The sequence below is a fragment of the Nelumbo lutea genome, chromosome 4 (assembly GCF_056320005.1).
Source record: "Nelumbo lutea isolate HS-2025 chromosome 4, American lotus-T2T, whole genome shotgun sequence".
Taxonomy (NCBI): domain Eukaryota; kingdom Viridiplantae; phylum Streptophyta; class Magnoliopsida; order Proteales; family Nelumbonaceae; genus Nelumbo; species Nelumbo lutea.
In genome coordinates, this window is record NC_142687.1 from 89,992,153 (window position 1) to 90,013,164 (window position 21,012).

Genomic DNA, 21,012 nt, shown 5'->3' on the forward strand with positions numbered 1-21,012 from the left:
TTTGATGTGGCCTCGTATCAATATCTCAATTCTCAAGTCAATGCTTATATTCCCTTTTCTATCTGGCCCAAAACCCAAGCTTGGATAGTTGGATATCATATTATAGGTATTACGTTGAGAGAACTCGCGAAAGAATCCGTCTAACTTGCCACGCGTCCACCTTCAATAACGCATTTTTTCCACCCCAACCAAGTGCCAGGACAAACAGAAGAGGAATTTGCGAGTTTGCCTGAGAGGCTGAGACAAATGGTGTATAGGAAATACCCACTTGGACGTTATGTCTCATACAAGGGGTTTACTTCGTGTGAAGCGAGCTTTACAGTGATTTAAACAACAAAGAAAAGATTCCATATCAACGGTATGTATAATTTGATGATTTTGAGAAGGGATTATCCAATATCCACTCCTTTGGCCGAGGATATTCAATATTGACCACCTTCATATTTTATTTTATTTTGGAGGCAAAAGCCGTAAGCCACAATAATAAAATAATAACTAAAAGAACAAGGCCTAAAGTTTTTTTGTTTGAAGTTGTTGAATTCCAATTTCCAAAGATGTGGACAAGGTAACTTCATTTCAGCTGATTGGCTTCGTCGTTACGACGATATCGAGTACTCTTCACCAACCCCACACCCGTCAACCGTCGAAGCTGCTTGCCGCTGGCGTCCCCACCCTCCGCCAACCTCTCTCCTGCCGCCTCATGCCTCCGCATTTCTAGGGTTAGGGTTTCTCTTGGCATGGAGATTCCACATCCACCACCATCTGATCAGGCAGTTTCCCTCACCCGGGTCAGGGCTCCCGAAATGGAGTTCCCTCAGATCCTTGACGAAGCTTCCGCCCCTTGGGAATGGGGTAATCTACTGGACTTCACCGTTGACGACCAATTGGTCGTCTCTTGGGATTCCGATAATAATCCTACTATCGCTCAGGCGCCGGAACTTGTTCCCCAGCCTTTCTCGAATCGGGGGACCGACGCTTCCGATCGAGTGAGGAAGAGAGACCCCAGGTTGACTTGTTCCAATTTCTTGGCCGGACGGATCCCCTGCGCTTGTCCGGAGATTGACGAGAAGGACGAGGGGGAAGCAGCGGTTGGGAAGAAACGGGCCAGGACGGCCCCGGTGGGCACCGCCCGGTGTCAGGTCCCTGGTTGCGAGGTTGATATTAGCGAGCTGAAGGGTTACCATCGGCGGCATCGTGTTTGCCTTCGTTGCGCCAATGCCACTTCTGTTGTTCTCGACGGCCAGTCTAAGCGATATTGCCAACAGTGTGGCAAGTAAGATAAATTTACTTGTTTGGTTTGTCGGCTTTGAATTGTTTGCTCCAAAATCTCTCTCTCTCTCTCTCTCTCTCTCTCTCTCTCTCTCTTTCTCTCTCTCTCTCTCTCTCTCTCTCTCTCTCCTCCTCCTCCTCCATTTCCGTTCGTTTCTTTTGGAATAATTTGGAGACCAGTCAAAAGTATTAACCTGAATTACGGGCAACCTTTTCCTTACCCATGAGCTTTGGAGGAATCAAACAAATAACGAGGAAAACGAGTCTTCATAAACTCGAAACTTATTGAGCAGCAACTGTTATTTCTTGTAATTAATCGAACAAAAACGGTTTTATTGGTCTAATTGCTAAATTTAACGTCAAAATAATGGTTTGGACTATATTGTCTCCCACGAATTACGTTCTTTAAACCATTATATTCATGTTGTAAGCATCTCAAGTCGACTATTGGGGCCTTTTGATTGCTATGATTGTTATATGGCTTTGAAACATTAGCAAGAACCATTTTAATGGTTCTAATGGCTTGAAAACATCAAGGATAAGCAATCTTACCATTTCAAATTCAGAGGACAGTCACATTTATTTATGTCTATTTCTTTTGAATAAGATATTGGTGCTGCCGAGGAGCATCCTGGCATTCTTGAAGGAAAATTAACTTCTCTGGGCCTCTTGAATATCTTGTTCCCATTTTTCTAATTTTCTTTTGTCTCGAGTTATTTCATGCTGAGGTCAAGGTGCTGTTGAGTTTCTTTTACTGGTTTGTCTGTCTAAGTTAAGAACCAGTCTCCCCCATGTTTAGAAACTGTTAGGTTGGTCATGAACTCATGATAAATAGTATGCAGCTTTGCACCACTATTAGCTTCAATATTGCGTGCAGGAAATGGGATGTTAGTTGTCCATGAAGTTTGATCCCTATTACTAGGCACCATACTGGTTGTGGTTGACTTTGTCTCATTTTCCTTTTTTTTCAGCAACACAGAAAAAGATTCATTCATTAAGAAATTTTTAATAAAAAAGATTACAACAAGAAGTTGTGACTTGTGAGAAACCAACAAACCCATTACAAACTGAACCGACCAACACTGTATTACAATTGTGGCCCAATACATATGCTGTCTTTGAACCCTTTGCTTAGCCAAGTCATCTGCCAAGCTGTTAGCAGATCCCCTAACCCATCTTATCTGAATGTTAATGTCTTTTGCTAGCCATTTGAAGTGCCTGAATTCATTCCTCCAATTCCTGAGGGACCCGGATTGCCCACACTACTACCATCAAAATTCAGTTTCATCCAACCACCCTCTAGGGTTGACCAAATTCCTGAACAATTCTTCCACCTTGAAATCTGAGAATAGTTTCAAGGTCTTTACTTGATGTGCAACTCTTAGGGTTATGAGCTCAACACACAATTTCTCGCATGAAGGTGTCTGTTTGAGAAAAAAATCAATAAATCAAAGCCCCTAGGACTGATGAAATACTTAAAAGCAGACCATTTAACATTTGGACCACCATGCTCTGTGGCTGAAGTTTTTTTGGTTATCACTGTGGCAAGCTCATGCTTCAACCTCATGTAGCCCTTTCAGTCTTTCACTTTATTGGTTCTTATTAACCTTCATGCAACCTCTTTTGTGAATCTAAGACACGAGGTATGTTCTAGTTCCAACTATGAACAGATTCAACAAACACACCTGAAATCATACGACTGATGGAGTGTGTCAAATTGTGTCCTTTAACCTTTAGAGCTGTTACAGATTTCTTGTATTCAGCAGTAGCTAATTCTTGATGTTCTTAAGATGCATATATCCCCCCTCTCTCTTTCTTTGTGTGTTTTTATATTTTATACTAATGTTCTTCTGTAAAGAGACTCAATTGCTGGAACCCTTTAGTTATCTCTTATTGGATGACCAATGAAAAGATGTTTCACTTTGTTCAGGTTCTGTATGCATAGATGAAGGAATGAAGAACCAACTCCCTTTTTCAACTTATCAAAAAAAAAAAAAAAAACGAATTCTAGTCCTTTTTTTCTGGCATCACTTTAGGTGGTATTTTTTCATTAAGCTGGTTCCTTTCTTGTTTAGACTGGATGAATTTACTAAATGCATCACAAAATCAAAAGAAATTCCTCCTAGAGAATTGCCACCCAGATTATAAGCTTTAGCTTTTAACATTTATATGATATAGGTAGGCTTATGTATTCTTAATCTGAATTCTGGGTTTATCTCTCTTTACGTTTTCAGTAACTGGTGTTTCTACTTTCTATCCTTGTAGATCTGCCAATTGTTCTTGATTGATAGGCTAAGCATGCAGTAATTGAATCTAACTGGTGCTTATAAAATTTGTATAATGGCTATTTAACATCTGAAGACTTTTCTATGATTTTGGAAGATTTTTTCTTATTATCAACTTATCCAGCAACTTTATTGATAAGAGAGAAAGAATGATGTACATGAAGAGCAGAATGGTGCCCTCTCAAAAATGAGAAAACTCTTGACTCAACTACTTTTTCTCATTAAACAACACTTAGCTAGTGGATTACAACCTTTTGTCCCAAAGTGCAATAAGATTCATTTATTTAACATCTCCCCAAGCTAATGTATTTTCCATACTGTGTGCCAATATTTGAATCTATCAAAATGTGGAGTTGATGGTTCGAAGCAAAATCCCACTTCCCTGATAGTATGTCTGTTGATTTGCAGCCACCAAATTGCTATCTGAGAATTCCATTCCACCTCAAGATTATTATATTCAAGGGAGCATCTGAGTGTCAGCCCTCGAAGTAGGGCTAGTAATTGGAGTATTTACCTGAGAATATAGCAAGCATATCTCCCTGAAAATAATAGTTTTTTTCCCTGATAAGTAAAGACAAATTTTATTAAAAACCAGTAAAGGCATTACAATCAACCCCAAGGAGAAGCACAGGGTACTACCTCTCACAATTTAAAATATGATTACAAATGCAAATTACAATTGATCCCTGTTTACCCCTATGTGCATACTGATTGCATTTTATTTTCGCAGATCATTTTACATTCAGGGTCACTAGGAGTTTTTTGTCCTAACAATTCCTTCTCTGATGCCAGGTTTCATATATTGTCAGATTTTGATGAAGGTAAACGCAGTTGTAGAAGAAAACTAGAGCGCCACAACAAGAGGCGTCGGAGAAAAGCTGTTGATTCTAGAGGTGCAGTTGAAAAGGAAGCTCAGGGGTCCTTGTCACCTGAAGATACTTGTGGTGATGCTGAAGCAGGGAAAGGTATTATTTTCTATATCTGATGTAACTACTCTGCCTGTTTGTACGACAAAAGGGGCTATCATTTTTTGCAGTTAAGGCAGCCTGGATATCTTTTTGGAATTTGGTATTAAATTTGTTGTAATTGGTATATACTGTGAGTTCCTGCTACAGATAAAAGATATGAGGTTCTTAAAGAGATCTATACCACAGAATCATATTAATTATATTATAATTGCCTAATACCTTGTGGTGATAACTTCATAGAGACTTTAATGGGTCTGAGAGAATTGCTTTGGCACAGATACCTTATGCTTGAATGATCGGGTGCCACAGAGAGAAGTGACATTGGAACCTGAAGATGGACATGTCTCCCCACCTTGTTCAGCTCCAAGTTCACAGAATGTCCAAAGTGATAGTGTTGTATCTTTTGCTGCTTCTGGTGAAACTCCTATGGATGGTGGAAAAGAGAACTCTAAAAATGCTATTTCATCACCCTTTTGTGACAATAAGAGTGCTTATTCATCTGTGGTAGGTCTAGTTGAAACCCATCCTACCTTGTTATTTTCTTGCATATCTCCTTGTGTTGGGTTTTAGAAGGTGCATCTTTTCTAGTATCTGAAACCTTTCTTTAACTTTACTGATACTGCTTATTTGATTGTAGTGTCCAACAGGTCGGGTATCATTCAAGCTTTACGACTGGAACCCAGCTGAATTTCCTAGACGACTTCGGCATCAAGTATTTCTAAAAGATTATAATTGCAGTTTAGTATTTGCAGGAGAATGCATTCATCGCACTAGCAATGTGATAATTTGATTAATGGGTGATTGTTATCTTTGCAGATATTCCAGTGGTTGGCTAGCATGCCGGTTGAGTTGGAAGGATATATTCGTCCTGGATGTACCATTTTGACGGTATTCATTGCAATGCCACAAGTTATGTGGGACAAGGTATTAGTTTATTAATTTAGTTACTGCTGTAGCTAATATCTGTTTTGGGAATGCTTTTTTTTTTTTTCAACTTTTAGGATGGATCAGTTGTATCCTAAGTAATAAAGAAGAATTTTGATAAAAGAAAATTCAGATTACAATTGAAGCTTAAAATGTTTCTGATTTATGATCATTTTTTTATTGGATATTTTGCAGTGTAACTATTTAGATGCTTTTTAATGATAGTTAATAAACTCAGCACTCTTCCAGTTATGATAATTCAATGTTAGGCGCTTGCTGATGTTGGAATCAACAAAAATATCTATGCTTGTGAAAGATGCCAGTTTCTGTTGAAATAAACTCTATCAAGCATTTGAAAAAATATAATGAATTAAAAGCATATGTGGCCCTTTTTTCTTTCTGTTCTTTGATATTTCTTCCTTGTTTCCTACCTTATTCTCCCCCCCATTGGTGGGACCTCCCTCCCTCTATCTCTGCAATTTCCTCTTCATATCTATCAAATTTCTGTTAATATGCAATTTTGGTAATGCCATCTGGTGGCAACCTGTTGCTTTCCTTCTATCCAGCCTTTTTTCTCTTCCCTTTTATTGTTGATGGTGGTGACAATGGAGAGGATCATAAGCATCTAATATCTCCAATTAATGGTAGTAGTCCTTTTATTCTGGTTTGTCTTGCTTATATTATGATTTTTCCTGGTTTGTCTGCTTGGCACTGATGTTGGTCTTAAAGTCTAAATAAATGGGGTTTTGGCGTTTGACCACTTTCAGGGTGTAGCCCTGCCTAAGATTGACTCCCTGTAAAATAAATGGGGTTTTAGGGTTTGCCACTGATGTTGTGTGCCTTTGAAACTTCCGCACACAAGTTTATGCATATTGGGTGCCTCTTCCCAAGTTAGGTCTTTATTTAGGTCCTTATGGTTTTCATCATTGTGTTCACCTTAAACTTAGCTACTTAGTTTATTGTTTTTGGTTGGCTTCCTGAACTCCACTCTATTTAGAGCTACATCTTAAAAGTATGAGCCTTACAGTTTTTCGTTGTTGTCTCTTAACATCCTTCTTTGATCTGTCCTGGTTCTATACTTTTGGATCCTTTTAAAATATTCCCCTGATTGCCCTTTTAGAGATGACCATGCTTTCTTGGTTAAATTTCCTTCTTGTCACTGCGTGTTCTGTTTATATATACTTCTGTTTATCTTATCATGACTTAAGCCTTTGACTGGTCCCCTTGTTGGGTTTGTTGCATTGATTTGACTTGTTGCTTTTGTGGCCTAGACACTAATTTAGTATTGTGTAAACCTTTTCAATTTTTACTAATGCTTCAAAAGCATATGTTGCAAATACATGGACCTTTTAGGTTTGTGCGAAAAAGAGAATTTATTGCATAAGCCTTGTCTTTAATTCACAAGCAGGTTGATCTTGTTATGGATAACAAACCGGATGCACTCATTAGTTCCTAAAGGAAGTTATTCTTTTTGGATGGAATATAAGTTTGCTTTTAGATGGTGGAATCACAGCCAAGAACTGACAATCTATTTTTTGTCTTGCTTATTGTTCAATATGGTTATAAAACTTATTACTGGTTCTAACTCTTTCAGTTTTTCCTTAGATGGCCAGCTACTATTTCAATATTATTCAACCAAATCTCACTCTTTCGTTTTTTGCTCCCCATTTTTGTTTTATGGTCCATGATTTTCTTCTATGCTATTGTTGTCTCCTATGTTATTATGGTCTGTTCTCTTCTCTACTCAACAAAATATAACTCCATCTTGTTGCATTAAGCAGTTGTCTCAAGATGCGGCATCCTATATACATGGATTTGTTACTTCACCTGAAAACATACTTTGGAGAAAAGGCGTGATGCGTGTTTATTTATGTAACATGATTTTTCAGGTTCTAAAAGGTAAGTTGGTATCTGTAGGTCAGAGTTTATCTATTTGTAGTTAACGATCAGAATAGTTCTATCTTACTGGTTCATATTTATTAAATAGAGAATTCATTTATTATCCTTTAATCTTTATTAAGAGTATGTTTGCCTCTGCATTGAGCATTGTTGAATGTTGGTGTTATGTTTTGATTGCTTGGATGAAAAGAAGCTATTTCTGGATATGCAGAATAATTTTTAGCTTCTGCTGAGTTTTATTTGTTTTTTATTTTTATACATGAAATGCATTTTTTCCTTTGAATCTTTGTGACCTTAAGGATGTGTTGAATTTGGATTATGGGAGGGGTTATATGTGGATTATACATTTCAGCTAAAAAGTCCTGCTTTGGAGTATCCATGATGATAAGTCGACCCAAATGATGGAATCCAAGCATGGCCTTTGGTTAGATAGAAATGGTGTTTTTACTCCTCTTTTAAGTAGCTTCCTATGTTGACTTAGTTTTAGATATAATTTCCAGCAAGCCACTAACATTTACTGTAAATTCTTTTGTGTTATGTCTACTTTAAATAGTATTTGCACGCAATCTAGAGGTCAATTCCAAGAACTTCCCCCTCTCCCAATGTTTGGGAATCAGGTGTATGAATTGATATTTTCCTCTATCTTCAGAAATCAGTGGGAGTGAGAGTTAAAAAACCATTATATGGAACTCTTATGGTGATTCTAGAATGAATTGATGATATGCTGTCTCTACTGAATGGTCCACTGGATGGGGGCTGGCCTCTTTCCTCTCTATCTTTATTAGACCTTCTATTGTTAAATTATGGGCTTTCAAATCATTCACTACTTCAACCAATACCCTTTTGGCCTGCCTCTGTCTCTTATAGACCCTTAAATTTCCAAAAGGTTACTGTTGCAAAAGACTATTTGTTATTTCTTTTGTCAATAGGTCTGAAATTGTATTACTGAAGTAGTAGGATATGCCTGGACAAAGAGCTCAACAAAAAGAAGACTAGAAAAGAAGTAAGGCAGGGTAAGACCACAAAAAATAATGAACACTGGTCCCTATGCCAGCAATGAAAGATCCAAGTATTTTTTTTGGTAAAAGAGATAATTTCATTAATATTGCCATAGCTATGGAAAAAAACCAGTACAATCAAAGACACATAAAAAACCATAACATGGAAACAACACCCTAACAGGAAATATCTGAACTAGCTAAATTAACAAACCACTCAGGGCATTCAAAAAGAAACTCGCTCTGATCTACCAGACCTCTTTGAGCTACAGCATGAGCCACCATGTTACGAGATCTCTTAACAAGAGAAAAAGGAGCAAGAAAAACAAACAGCCATGGATATGATATCTTTGAACAAAAAATAGGCATCAGCACCAACATGAATGAATCCTTTTTGAGCACCATTACTTGAGCTTCAGCTGTTGGGCTCCACTATGATCTTTGAAAACCACATCTCTTGGCAGTCTCCAACCCACATCTAGCAGCAAAAGCCTCCATCAACAAGAACCCAAATTGCGATAACTGCAAAGTTTGCGTTATTTGGAGACACAAACCCTCCATCGACATTTATCTTAAGAAAACCTTCTTCTGGAGGCTTCCAAAAAGAAGAAAGGGCTGAGCTATCCACTTCAGGATTGGAGTAGCCTTTGGAGCAGGGTTTCAAATTCTCTATTGTGCTCTTCATGATCCTGTTACTTTGAATCATATTGTCATGCATAACACTATCAGCATTAGCGTTTTCAGAAATTATTTATTCTGAGATTTCATATGTTGTCAGTGTTATTCACTTATTTTTTATATTTGCTGTTTGTGTGCTGTCAGCCTAGGATGCTGTCAACTTGTTCTTTTCTTTTTTTAATTAGTTTATTATTAGGTGTGCCACCAGGGGTATAATGTAATCTTCTACTTATTTTATGTCAAGTTATTATAAATAAGAAGCTGGGCGCCGCCAGCAATACTTTTTGACTCTCAAACCTTTCTCCTCTCTCATTTCTCTCTCTTCTAGAAGGAAAATACCATATAATCCAAAGGGGATGTTTGGTATCACTGCTGTTTTCTCAGACAACAGCACACCTTGGAATACAGTAAAGTAAATCCAGGTTCTATGCATGTTTCACATTTTATATTGTTATTTGGTGCCAGTTAGGTACCACATGGGCAAAAAGGTGAAAATGTTGTTTCCATTGCAAGAAAAATCAAAATGACGTTTTCTCCAAAAGTTGCTCTCACTGTCTTACAGAATCCTAGGCATTCGGTGTTGCTTGAAATGGCTTGAAAGTGTTCAACCAAACCAGAAAAAGTGAGGAAGAAATCTAAAAACCTACATGGTGGTGACATGGTGGAAACACCTTGGAGAAATGACACTGGTACCAAAAACCTTCCAAGAGTGATCAGTTTTCAAAAACACCTTTTGATCTTTAACGGCAGTACACAATTTCATCCACTCAAAAAACCGGTCTTCAAAATTATAGCTATTAGGGACTAAGGACATGCAGAATTAAAAATACTGCTAAACCATATTCTTTGAGCATGATCACATAAGAATGAAGCATGAGAGACTGTTTCAGATGTGCTTTATGCAGATTGGACATATGCCATAATCAGTTAAACCACACTTGAACAAATTAGCTTTGACCACTATTGCTTCATGCACACATTTTCGTAAGAAATTTTAATTTTTGGTTCCACAGGTATTGACCATAACAGACTTCATTGGGCTTTAGTTGTATGATCTTCCCTTTCCTTTTGGTCATCATCATGCAACATGGATCTAACCAAGAACTTGCCCTGAGCATCCAGAGACCACATGAGCTTATCATCCCTTTCCTCAACTGCCAAAGGAATGCCAATAATTTTATTAGAATAGAACACACTAAGCAAATTTCTAATAACAGGTTCTCTCTAATCTCTTGTCTCAGGACCTATCAGTTCACTTACTAATAAGGGGGAGCTTGGACTTAGCTTAGGTCCCAAAAATTTGAAACCATTGACATCTGGAATCTAGGGGTCTTCCCAAATGGATATCACTGCCTCTATTCACCCTCCAGAAATAACCTTTGAGAACACCTCCCTCCTCACTAGGATACTCCTCCAATCCCAAGAACCCTTGGTTTTGAAGTCATCCCTCAAGAATTCTTGTTTTTAATATATTTTGCTCTACTAACCTGGGTCCAGAGATTGCCTTAGATGCTATTCTTCAAGCTAACTTTGCTAGCAAAACAAGGTTATGACAATGTGGGATGGGTAAATTTGTATTAATCCAGTGAAAAAGCTAAGCAGGGTTTCAGCCTAAACATTTAAAATGCTAGGATTTTAATTTGAAATGCACGATAACTTTTTAGCTTGGAAGTTCAGACCTGGAAGGGATGGGTTTACGTTTACGATAAAATATTTGTGTCATCTAGTTCATTGCAAGACTTCTCTTAGGAATTGGTGGAGTGTTTGAAAATTGTAACTGAAAGTTCTCTCTCTCTCTCTCTCTCTCTCTCTCTTTCACTCTCTGATGTGATGTTATTCTCTTATGAGGTAAAAAAGGAAATTTATGGTAGTAGAGTTTATTTGTGACTCCTTACATGTTTGTTGATAATGTAGATGGAATGTCATTAGTGAATATGAAGATGGAGGTGCGAGCACCAAGGCTTCACTACATTCATCCTACTTGTTTTGAAGCTGGAAAACCCATGGAGTTTGTTGCTTGTGGTAGTAATCTACAGCAGCCTAAATTTCGGTATGGTACTTTTCTTTAATACTGAGTTTTTTGATTGTTAATTAGATGGGACATTTTTATTGTCTTTTTTTGATTGGTGACCAACAGAGTATTTTATTAATTTGTTAAAAGAATGAATTGCTATAGTACACCAGAAAGTTTTCTGTTGTAGGCTAGCATACACTATCTACCCCGTCCTGGCATTTCTTTTAATCAAGACCCCCCTGGGACTGACCCCCCAAAACAAGTCTGTTCTGTTCACTTCTTGTCTGGCCAAAGCATCAGCCATGCTGTTAGCATATCTAGGAGCCCATTGGAAAGTTGCATTCAGCTCTGCTGCCAACAATCTGATTTCCCTTAGCATGTATTTATCCTTCCAAGTTCCAGCAGTTATATTTCTAAGCCATCCCACCACTATTTGTCACATGGCATATATTTGTCATTTTCACAAATTTACCACGTGGCATATATTTTGCCACATGTCATATATTTATAAGTATCAAACATGGCATATATCTTGCCATGTTTCACAAATTTTTCCATGTGGCATATATGTTTGCACCTTGTACATTTTGTGAAAAGCATATTTGGCCCAAAGTGCAAATCAAAAGCACCAAGTAACCCAGAATTACTTAGTGATTTTTTTTATCAATAACAAGAAACTTTATTAATGATATGAAACTATGTGAAGCTTAGGTACGAAGGGGAGGTAAAAAGACTTAACTCCCCACCAAAAGAATGTTTTTGTTGCACAAATGTTTTTGTTTTGGGTTTTTTTCTCCAAAAAACACATGTTACCAAACACTAAAGCATATTTTTTGCTGCCAAAGCAATAAAGTACTTGGAAAAAGCTTACCCAAACATAATTATATAAAAAAAAAAAGCTTACCCAAACATAACCCTATTTAATTGAGTTCCAAGAACTGCCAACTTGGTTGCCGAAACAAGTAATATGATGGATTGTAAATCTAACATTACATGCGGCAATTATCAATTTTATTTATTTATCTTATTCTGAAGTTTTAGTAGCTCATATTTCTTATTTATTTCTTTGAGCTTGTGCATGTGATAGGAAATTTGAAATAAGGACATGACTATTTTCAGACAAGGAAAGAACCACAGAAAACTTAATAGAGTTGATACACTTAAGGGTAGCTCACTGGTTGAAATCTATGGAGATATTCTCTGAATTTTCTATGGCTGACTTGTTGAGAAAGTGGAAAGAGGTAGCTACTGCTGCTCTATGTAAGAGGACCTATAGACCCTCTTGGATCCCCCCTCCCGCTGGATTCATAAAACTGAATTTTGATGGAAGTAGTTTAAGGAATCCAGGGCCTTCTGGGATTGGGGGTGTGTTCAGGAATGAGGATGGGGTTTATTATTGCCATGTTCTCTGGGCCAATTGGAGAGGGTGACTCTCTTAGGGCCGAGATTCTAGCAGTTCTTGAAGGAATCCAAAGAGCAAGAGAATTAAGCATCAGATGCTTAGTTATTGAGGGGGACTCGGAGGTGGTGATTAGGTGGCTGAAAGGAGACAATAGTGGTTTGTGGAGCTACAGCAATGAAAAGAAAAAATTTGAATGGCTGAGTAAGGATATAGAGGTGAAGTACAGTTGGGTGAAGAGAAGTGCTAATTCAATGGCTGATGGGTTAGCTAAGCAAGGGGTGGCTAAGGAATCATTGTTTTGGGCTAATTTTTGTTTTTGTTCTTTGTCCTTTTGTTGCCGGGGAGTTAAGATAGTTTACCTCATCTTTTCTGTAATTAAAGTTTCACAAATATTATTCATTAATAAAGATTTCTGTTATTGATAAAAAAAAGAAAATTGAAATAAGGAATTATATATAATGAAAGACAAGGGATTTTTGAAGCATAGACCTATAATTTATTGGATATGATCCACATTGACATGTGCCATTTTTTCAATATCTTATTATTTTGAATTTTGAAATACTAAAGAAAGGCCATTGTCCAATGTTGGCTCCAGATTTTTGGGGTCTTGGGAGATGTGGACTGGATACAAGATTAACCCTTTGGCATTTTAAAATACTAAAAAGACAATAATAGTTAATTTTGCATATCAAGATTCAAGACACATTGCGTTTTTAATTTTATAAAGATAACATTACTTATTCAATACGTAATTTAATTAATTCCACCAACGGTTTTCATATGGAAAGAAGTGAAATAGATAGGCAAAACAAGTCAATAGTATAGAATCCATGCAAATACATCTTACAAACTTACAGTACATTGAATTATCTGAGTGAATAAGTAACATCATATTGGATCCAAACAAGGACATATTGCAGTAAGGATCCAATCAAATAAGTTAAGTAACCAGCATATTAAGGCTGGAGTGGGAACCACCAGAAGGCAATAAAGTGAAACTGAATTTTGATGGGAGCTCCTTTGGAAATCCGGGCATTTCAGGATTAGGAGTATTCAGAAATTCTGAAAGGAGGATATTGGGTATGTTCTCAGGACCAATTGGCACCGGAAACTCACTGAAGGCTGAACTATTAGCATTACTACAAGGGTTAAAGTTAGTCAAACAGTTAGGATACAGGCATGTTGAGGTGGAAGGGGACTCAAAAGTAGTAATTTCATGGGCAGCAAACAGCAGCCATACCCTGTGGATGTTTAAACATGTGATTAGGGAAGTGGAAAAGATTGCAAAGGAGGTTGAGGCTGAATTTAAATGAGTCTGAAGAAGTGCAAATGGACTAGCTGATGTTTTAGCAAAACAGGGGGCATTAAGACAGCAACTATTTTGGGCTGCACTGTAATGAGGGATAGAATAGAGTGATTAAAGGGATCAACAGTCCCATTACCAAGTTGTATTAACTGTTTACAATCTGAAATTTAATAAAATACATGTTTACTGATAAAAAAAACAGCATATTAATATTACATACCACATGATCTCTTAAGTATTATGGAACACAAATAAAATACAAGGTATAGAACTTTTCATATGGTACCTGCTTTACCGTTTTACTTGCCTAAGAGGGCAAGCTCCCTCCCAACCAGAGGGCTCCTAACATGTACAAATATGGCATGTACACAAATAGGTGGTTTAAAGGCTGTTTTTTCCATAAAGATTACTCATCTCCTTTCCTAACCTCTGCAAGCAGAGTGACTTTACTTGAGAATCACATGAAACTGCTGATCAAATTGGAAAAAAAGTATTTTTTTGGTATTATAATTATAAGAAATTTATTAAAATAAAGAATACAAGAGAAGGGGATAAAAACATTATGAAGCAAATTGAAAGCAGACAGAACTACCACTAATCTATAGAAAAGCTTTGAATAATCATGAATAGGGAGAACAAGAATCTCTGAGTATCCAATGGCAGGATGCCACTAAAATTGAAAAAGACTTGACTTCTTCAATATTCTTGCACATGAATATCTATTTGCAAATTGAAATCCACTCCTCTTCCAGTCAACTGTCACTGTCCAATTTCAATTACCAAATAAGAATTTCAATTCTTTGATATCGTACTCATGCTGTCTTATACAATACATATCTTGGAAAAAAATTATTCTGCTTGTTAAAAATTTTTGTGTATGAGAATATCCAACGATTACAAATCATTGCATTTTGAAGACAGTGAATTGACTTTTACTTGGTATTAATAATTGTGTCTTTTATGGCAGCAGGTTTCTTGTTTCTTTTTGTGGAAAATATCTTTCATATGATTATTGTCTTGCCATTTCGCCCACACAAAATGTCAGTGATGATACTCATAGTTGTGACCATCAGATGTACAAGATATATATTCCTCACACCGACCCCAAACTTTTTGGACCTGCATTTGTTGAGGTGGGTTCTTGGAAATGTTCTATTGTCTTTGGAAAAAAAATCTGTGGCACCCAATCTAAATGGTAATGAAATATAAGCATGGCTAATGATGTCATTGTGGTTCAAATGGTTTTGTGCCGATGTAATGCCTATCTTGTTGGTGTTTTTAGTGCTTTTTTCTGGATGTATTACATAATTGATTTATGAAGTTTTTGCCAAATCCTGGAATTTGATTTTTCACTTGTCTCTCTTTACCATTGTGCTGCTTAGCTGCAACTTGATGCTTGGTAAAGCTTTGAACACCCCATCGGTTTGGACGATACCAATCACAAGGATCAAAATTTCACAACATATCGGACTGTCACCAATATGCTGTTTTTAAGGATTTCTTAAGAAACTTTGTTTTAAGCGTTAAACATTATTATTCTCACTCTCCTGAATTTTGAGAAAAAAAAACTTAAAAAAGTTAAGTGTTAGGTTCAAAGTACCGATACACCCAATCCACTGTATCGGGGGGGTGTATCAATATTTTGAACCTTGACCAATCATATATGTAAATCTGTAATAATTTAGATTGCTACCGTGGCCTGATTATGATAGTTCAGAATAAGATCATATATGGGTAACAGAAAGCCATTCACTCAAATCCTTTGTTCATTCTCTTGGATATATTACATTCTTACTTGGACTTCATTCATTCTGTACCTTATAAGGTGAATATATGTATGCATATGCTGATGGTGTAAGCTTACAATAAAAAACGAGGATAATCTCTTGTAATGTGCTAAATTATTGAAAATATATTCTTCTGAGACAAGTATCTACATGGTATATTCCTCTTACAAGTGGGATTTTGTAATCTTTTTGCTTTTCCTGTTTGGTTATTTTATTTGGCTAGGTGGTTAATTTTTAATTTTGGTGAACTCTACAAAGAATCTCTTCATAGTTTACCAATAAGACTAGCATATTAGTGAATGCCCGAGTCAGGTTCAGGAATCAAAAGTATCTACTACATTAGTACTAGCTGGAAACATGCTGTTATGAGAACTTATTATTTCTATGGAAGGTTTGCAAATAAATCATTTGCATAATTTACTAAATCTTGTTATTTTCAAAATTTTGTTTTATAGGTTGAGAATGAGTCTGGGATATCCAATTACATTCCTATCCTCATTGCAAACAGAGAAATATGTAGTGAAATGCAGGTGTTGCAGCACAAGCTTGATGGATCTTTCTGTGCGGAGAGACCTCAATTAGCAATTGCTGGTTCCCTTTCTGATGAGTGCGAGGTACTTGTATTGAGACAAACAGCAGTTTCTGAATTCCTTTTAGATATTGCATGGCTACTTAAGGAGTCTGAGTTAGGAAGCATCCAAAGCCTCTCAACTTCTACTCAGATACAGAGATTCAATTCTTTACTGGATTTCCTAATAAAGAATAACTTGACCATGGTTCTGATGAAAATATTAGAGGTTATGAAGGTTGTGGACAAAGAGTTAAATAACACTGTCAATGCAACTGATGATGCTGGCATCAGGCTATTTCATAAATATATGGATCATGCCAGTGAAATTGTCTGCAAGAAAATTCAAAACATTCAGGATTTACCAAAATATTCAGGAAGGGATTCTTATTCTAAAAGCTTTGACAAAAATGACATGATCAGTGGCATGTCTAACAATCAGGTGAGCAGTCAATTTTTATCCTCGAATTTCTGTGGATCTGATAGCCTGTCTTCTTTTTTCAGGTTGAAGCCGAAATTTATTTTGATTTGGCTTTTGCTTGCTGCCCCCCTTCCCCCAATTCTGCCTTGTGCTCCAAATTCCTGCAATTTCTAATATTTATTTGGAGTATACTTTGGCCGCAACCATGATGTACCCTATGATGCCCATGTTTTCATGCTTTTATCATGTGAAGTGTCATATTCTTTGGAACATGAGCGAAATGATTGTTTTGATTGGACTTGTTATGCCATGGTTGCAGTCATATTAAACTTTGTTTTTGGGCTTGTAATATGGAATTGCTACAATTTCTATCGTTAAGAAGGGAATATTATAATTTTCTTTTGAAAAACTGTAGTTGGTGACATCGTCGACGAGTCTGAGATTAACTATCATATTGCACTAATAGAAACTTAAAACTGGAACTGTATAATATGACTTATAAAATTGTGCAAAATTTCCATGGTTCAGACCTAATAGCAGTCTGCATATTTTTTACGTTGATGTGTTGGCTTGCATATATTCCATTTACTTAATTCATGCTCGAATATTCTAGGTCACTATAGAGCTCTGCTTTGGTAAAATTGGTCAGTGCATGAGAAACTGCAAGTTTGTTAATTAAAAAAATGGACTCTTTTGGTGGTAACCCTTTTCTTTTTTCTATTGCAGGATATCAGCAGAACCGGTGGGGTGGAAATTTTTGGAGCAGTAGCAACTTCAAATTCAGGAGACAGCAGTGTAAATGTCCCATTAATAAATAGAGACGTTGTTATGAATGTGAACTACGAGCCACGGAAGTCCTGTGGTTACATTCTTTCTAACACGACATGGAACTCGCGCCCCCTTGTATTCATTGTTGTTGCTACCGCCATGTGTTTTGGAATTTGTGCTGTTCTCCTCCACCCTCACAAAGTTGGGGATCTTGCCATTTCCATTCGTAGGTGTTTGTTTGGCAATCCCAAGCCTTATAAACTGACCTAGAGGTAGTGTCCTGTTGTTGATTTTGTATGTATCCAACATTGTAAATAGTACAAATTGGACCAACTTGTGTAAGGACTGATTTTTCAGTGATTTTTGGATGTCATACCCGTTGAAGGCTCATAGATTGTTGAGTGCTGCTTATAACTCACAAGCACTCGATTTCTAAAGATAAAGAATAATATTCTATTGCGTGGAAGGATGTAGGTCAAGTAGTTTTGCATCAAATCAAATATGAAACTGTGGAGGCAGGTATTGATCAAAATTTATGGAATTTGTACTTATGTTTTATCTATAGATGTGTGAAGGATATTATCAATTATTTTGGAATAGTATTTCAACTATTTTCTTTTTCTTCCCCTCCAAAGAACTCAGCAATTATCAATTTAGAATGCATATTATGCCTGTAGTTAAAGCTCAAGTGTCATACTCATAACCGAACAATTGATGCGGATTAAAAATCGGAATTGGAACCGGAATTAGAATTGTTTATTCCCATAACCCGTTTGGTTCAAATGGGAATTGGAATAGGAATGAAAATCAGCTGGCATGGGATCTCATTTGTAAGAGAAAATGGCATTTCACAAGGAATGGAAATCAGATTCTGATTCCATCCAACCAAACGGTTGGAATCAGAATGGCCAGTCCGATTCGATTCCGATTCCACCCCTATTTCACCGATTATCTAGCCTGATATGTAATTTCCCCACCTGTTGCCAAGTTTCAAACTTTAAAGATGTCCCTAATTTCTAGTAATTTAATGTAATGTAGCGCCAAATCCGAAGAAAATCAGTGTATGGTAATGGCACTTTCCTCTAGCATCTATCTATTCACCGGCATTACTGAACTGTAACAGAGAAGCTTCTTCACATGAAATATTGTTGGGCTAAAACAGTGAAACCACGGCCTTTGGTGCCGTGATTCACTTTACGCCACTTTATCCAATTCAAAATTTGGCTACACCAATACATGAAGGGCCGTGATTCACGGTTTTAGCCGGTGAAGAGTGATATCAGAGGCTGATAAGTAATTGTATTGCGGTCTTTCGGGGAGTTTCTTGGGGATAACCTGACATGCAAGTTCAGTGTCTTCAATTCATTGATTGCCTCTGTGTGTTTGTATGTAAGAGAGAGAGAGAGAGAGAGAGAGAGAGAGAGAACCGATTCCCATTTCCCCAGTTTTTTACACAAGGACACTTCTGCAGGCCCTCAATTAAGCGTCAAGACATAACCCAGTGTCCCAGTTACAATTCACTTGAGTGAAGAGTGAAGATCGACATTAGAGATTTCTCTCAGCAGTCAGCAGTCAGCATCTTTGTCTGATTGAAAAAGAATGATGCACAGAAGAATTATAACAAGCAGGTGATCTGTGGTCGATTCAAGGTCGTCGTTCATTTTCACGACACCCAAGGGAAACCGATGCAGGATGATTCTTGAAATTGTCCATGCTAGGAGAACACAGACACATGAAGCTCTTCAGGTTCGCACAGGCTCCATGCGAAATCAGATACAGAGCCACCTCTGTATGCCCTGCCTCCACCGCACAATGCAGTGGCGTGTAACCAGCATCATCAACAAGGTCCACTTCAGCGCCATGGCTGAGTAACAGCTTCACACTCTCAAGTCGACCCTTGAACGCAGCTCGGTGCAGAGGCGTCCACCCGTTCTGATCCCTTCCGTTCGCCTTCGCCCCCTGAGCCAGGCAGCTCTTCATTCCATGTACATCATCCAGCCTTGCCGCCCGCTGCAACACATCACCCAGACGTAGCAAGTCGAGCAGGTCTGAATGCGAGTGCCCATTATCGATTGCAAGCGAGAATGCGGTCTTCCCATCTTTAGTCATCGCGTATTTCGAATACCGAGAATGTTCCAACAGCAACTCCACACACTTCACATGTCCGTCCGCGGCGGCACAGTGCAGCGGAGTCCACCCGTTAGAGTCAGCCAGCTCGGGATTGCCGCCTTTCGACAAGCAGAACTCAAGCGCGTCGATGTGGCCATGAGAGGCTGATACGTGGACCGGAGTCCGACCAACTGGATTAACGGAATTCACATTAATCCCGCCAAGGCCCCGGTACAAAGCGTCCATCAAATCGATCCGGTTCAAGGCGGCCGCTTCGTGCAAGAACCGATCAGCCGAATGGTCAATTTGATAACCGGATACAAGTAGAACCCTAACAACATCGATGTGGCCAGAAGAAACAGCCAACGACATGAGCGACTGTCCGTCGGAATCCCTACTGTTTACATCCCCACCAGCACCGATGAGGGTAGAAACGTGACTAGGGTTTCCGCAGCGCACGGAAGATCGGAGTAGGGTCGTAAGCTGGGACACGGTGCACCGGGAGATCGCCTTGGAGAGGAGAAAATCGACTTCGAGGGTTTTAACCGGACGAGAAAGGGAGAGCAAGAACTGGGCGACGTGGCTTCCGACGAAGAAAATGGGGACGGCGGCGTCCTTAAAGACTTGGGGTCCCGGGTTGGAGAATATACGAAGGAAATCGTCGGGGTTGACTTTGCCGGTGGGGAGCATGGAGGTGCGGACGAGGAGAGTGTGGGAAGGGGAGGAGAGAGGAGGGTTGTCGGAGAGTTGAGAGAGGAGGAGAGAGAAAGGGGAGGAGGAGAGGGGCGGGAGGATGGAGAAGGGATGGTGCAGTTGCTGCTGGGCCTGGGCGAAGGAGAAGAGGGAGGGTTGTGGGGTGGCGGTGAGGGAGACGGCGACGGACATGGTGTGCATGAGGTTGGTTAACCGGAAGGTAGCGCTGCATCGTTGTCCTGGCGTGAAGGTTAGCTCCAGCTCCTTCACGTCTACCTTCACAAGTCTGTCCATCGGAGTTTCCCTTTCTCTCGAACTAACTAAGCGGAGCTAAGATCAGAGGATTCTCTCTCTGTCTCTCTCAACTGATGATGGCTTACGATTTTTGTTCTTTCTGTAGTCATTGTAAACTCCCCATCACAAACAACCAGCAAGAGGGCTAGAATCGGTGAATTGTAAGTTGTAACGATAATTAAAGCGGGGAAATTGGAGATTTGATTGGCTTTCTTCTCTTCTCTGTTGTCAGTTGTTACAACTTACACAACTCTGAAGTCAGAACAAAGTCGGTCAGACTACCGTCTTCACCGGGTTGTTCGGGAGCCGTATTTGCTGAGCACTTAACGTTGTGTTACTGTGCACACCACTACATGCCGTGCCGCACATCTCTTTCTTATACCATTTATTCCTGTTAACGGGGGGAGATATTCACAATGTACGGCTGTGATGTTTATGCAGACGGATGTGGCCAGCGTTTGTTGGTCAGCAGATTCTCGCTCACTCGCTAATGGTATTCAAACTGATTAAGGTTATATTCGGTTCGATGGAAAAATGTAAGAAATTTCCCTCACTTTGTCTCCCTGATTATAAATTTTAATCCAATCGTCTTCAAAAAAAAAAAAATCCAATCAAACATAAGCGTA

The 21,012-nt window shown here is 38.5% G+C and overlaps 2 protein-coding genes across 3 annotated transcripts; one reads left to right on the forward strand and one right to left on the reverse strand.

The window, feature by feature from the left end:
• Window positions 1-494: 494 nt before the first annotated feature.
• Window positions 495-17,756, forward strand: SPL7 (squamosa promoter binding protein-like 7). 2 transcript variants are annotated; one of them, XM_088985835.1, is made up of 10 exons: window positions 495-1,273; window positions 4,347-4,519; window positions 4,800-5,026; window positions 5,160-5,234; window positions 5,339-5,446; window positions 7,228-7,345; window positions 10,936-11,071; window positions 14,717-14,879; window positions 15,989-16,543; window positions 17,249-17,756. In XM_088985835.1, exons 1-10 carry the CDS (start codon window positions 738-740, stop codon window positions 17,558-17,560), a joined length of 2,403 nt encoding a protein of 800 aa, XP_088841961.1. In that variant the 5' UTR covers window positions 495-737; the 3' UTR covers window positions 17,561-17,756. The 2 variants fall into 2 exon arrangements, with proteins under 2 accessions (XP_088841961.1, XP_088841960.1); XM_088985834.1 differs by having other exon boundaries at window positions 516-1,273; window positions 14,714-14,879.
• A 1,178-nt stretch (window positions 17,757-18,934) lies between these two features.
• On the reverse strand, window positions 18,935-20,386 carry LOC148861704 (protein VAPYRIN-LIKE-like). Its single transcript, XM_088985065.1, has one exon. The coding sequence runs from the start codon at window positions 20,384-20,386 to the stop codon at window positions 18,935-18,937; it is 1,452 nt and encodes a 483-aa protein (XP_088841191.1).
• Between the last annotated feature and the right edge of the window lie 626 nt (window positions 20,387-21,012).

Excerpts from the sequence above, each read along its gene's own strand:
- LOC148861704 (XM_088985065.1), bottom strand. The coding sequence starts at position 20,386 with ATGGACAGACTTGTGAAGGTAGACGTGAAGGAGCTGGAGCTAACCTTC.
- SPL7 (XM_088985834.1), top strand. The coding sequence starts at position 738 with ATGGAGATTCCACATCCACCACCATCTGATCAGGCAGTTTCCCTCACC. Across the intron at positions 1,274-4,346 it reads TATTGCCAACAGTGTGGCAA|GTTTCATATATTGTCAGATT; the intron begins GTAAGATAAATT and ends CTCTGATGCCAG. Across the intron at positions 7,346-10,935 it reads GATTTTTCAGGTTCTAAAAG|ATGGAATGTCATTAGTGAAT; the intron begins GTAAGTTGGTAT and ends TTGATAATGTAG.